This window comes from Bombus fervidus, unplaced genomic scaffold (assembly GCF_041682495.2).
Source record: "Bombus fervidus isolate BK054 unplaced genomic scaffold, iyBomFerv1 scaffold0141, whole genome shotgun sequence".
Classification (NCBI taxonomy): Eukaryota; Metazoa; Arthropoda; class Insecta; order Hymenoptera; family Apidae; genus Bombus; species Bombus fervidus.
In genome coordinates, this window is record NW_027212703.1 from 1 (window position 1) to 2,064 (window position 2,064).

A 2,064-nucleotide genomic window follows, 5' to 3' on the forward strand; every position below is an offset into this window, starting at 1 on the left:
TTTACAAATTTTTACATAAATTTAATATTAATTTTAAATTATATATTTATAAATATTTTTATTTCACCTTTAAAACAACTAATATATTTAATTTTTTATGTAATTTTAATAATAATTAATATTTTAATTTTAAAACAAAATATTTCATTAAATTTATTTATTTTAATTATTATTTTTATTAGAGGAATTTTAATTTTATTTTCTTATTTTATTTGTTTAATTAATAATTTAACAAAAAAAAATAATTTTTTAAATTTAATTTTTTTAAATTTATTTTTAATTATATTTATTATAATTCAAATAAAACAATTAAATAAATTTATTATAAAAAATTATAATTTTAATTTTGTAAAAAATAACAAAATTAATATTATTAAAAAACTATATTTAAATCCTAATTATTTTATTTTATTAATATTTATTATTTTTTTAATTATTATATTATTTATTATAACAAAAATTTGTTTTATTGAAAATAAAAATTTACGAACAAAAAAATGAAAAAAATAATTCCAATAATTTATAAAATAAATTTAATAAATTTACCAATATCATTTATTAATTTACCAACACCAATTAATATTAATTATTTTTGAAATTTTGGATCGATTTTAGGAATATTTCTAATAATTCAAATTATTTCAGGATTATTTCTTTCTATACATTATTGTCCAAATATCAATATTGCATTTTACAGAATTTCTAACATTATAAAAGATATAAATTCAGGTTGATTAATTCGTTTAATTCATATAAATGGTGCTTCATTTTATTTTTTAATTATATATTTACATATTGCACGAAATATATTTTATTATTCATTTAAATTATTACAAGTTTGAATAATTGGTGTATCAATTTTATTTTTATCAATAGCAACTGCATTTTTAGGATATGTTCTTCCATGAGGTCAAATATCATTTTGAGGAGCAATAGTAATTACAAATTTAATTTCAGCAATTCCTTATATTGGGCAATTTATAGTTGAATGAATCTGAGGAGGATTTTCAATTAATAATGATACATTAAATCGATTTTATTCATTTCATTTTATTTTACCATTTATTATTCTTTTAATAGTTTTTATTCATTTAATAATTTTACATATTACAGGATCTTCAAATCCTATTCATTCTAAAATAAATATTTATAAAATTAATTTTCATCCATATTTTACAATTAAAGATATAATTACAATTATTTTAGTATTTATATTATTTATAATTATTAATCTTCAATTTCCATATATATTAGGAGATCCAGATAATTTTAAAATAGCAAATCCAATAATTACCCCAGTTCATATTAAACCAGAATGATATTTTTTATTTGCATATTCAATTTTACGAGTTATTCCTAATAAATTAGGAGGAGTAATTATATTATTTTTTTCAATTTTTATTCTATATTTAATTCCATTAATTAATTTAAATAATTTAAAAAATAATAAATTTTATTTTATAAATAAAATTATATATTGATGATTTATTAATATTTTTATTATATTAACTTGATTAGGAAGACAAATAATTGAATATCCATATATAAATTTAAATCAAATTTTTACTTTTATATATTTTTTTTATTTAATTCTTTCATTTTATATTAATAATATTTGAGATTTATTATTAAAAAATAATAATTATATTTAAATTTTATTAGTTAATGAACTTGAATAGTATATGTTTTGAAAACATAAATATAGAAATAAAATTTTCTATTAACTTTAAAAATATTAAATTATTAAAAATAATTCTTTAATCAAATAAATATAAAATGAATAAAATAAAATTAAAACTAATAATTCAATTCAACATATATTTATTAACTTGTCATATCGGATTCGAGGCAAAACCCCACGAATTATAATTAAAATAATTATATGAATTAAATATATAAAAATAAAATTAATTGATCAATTTATTAACCCATAAAATATAATAGTTATTAATATACTTATAAATATAATATTTATATATTCAGATAAAAAAATTAAAACAAATAATCTTCTAAAATATTCAATATTAAATCCTGAAACTAATTCAGATTCTCCTTCAATTAAAT

At 13.5% G+C, this 2,064-nt stretch overlaps 1 protein-coding gene across 1 annotated transcript; it reads left to right on the forward strand.

Annotated features, from left to right (window-relative positions):
- Positions 1-376: 376 nt before the first annotated feature.
- On the forward strand, positions 377-1,655 carry LOC139997691 (cytochrome b-like). The gene is given in 1 exon segment (XM_072021696.1): positions 377-1,655. A coding segment is annotated over 1 exon segment (1,122 nt). The 5' UTR covers positions 377-497; the 3' UTR covers positions 1,620-1,655.
- The last annotated feature ends 409 nt before the right edge of the window (positions 1,656-2,064 follow it).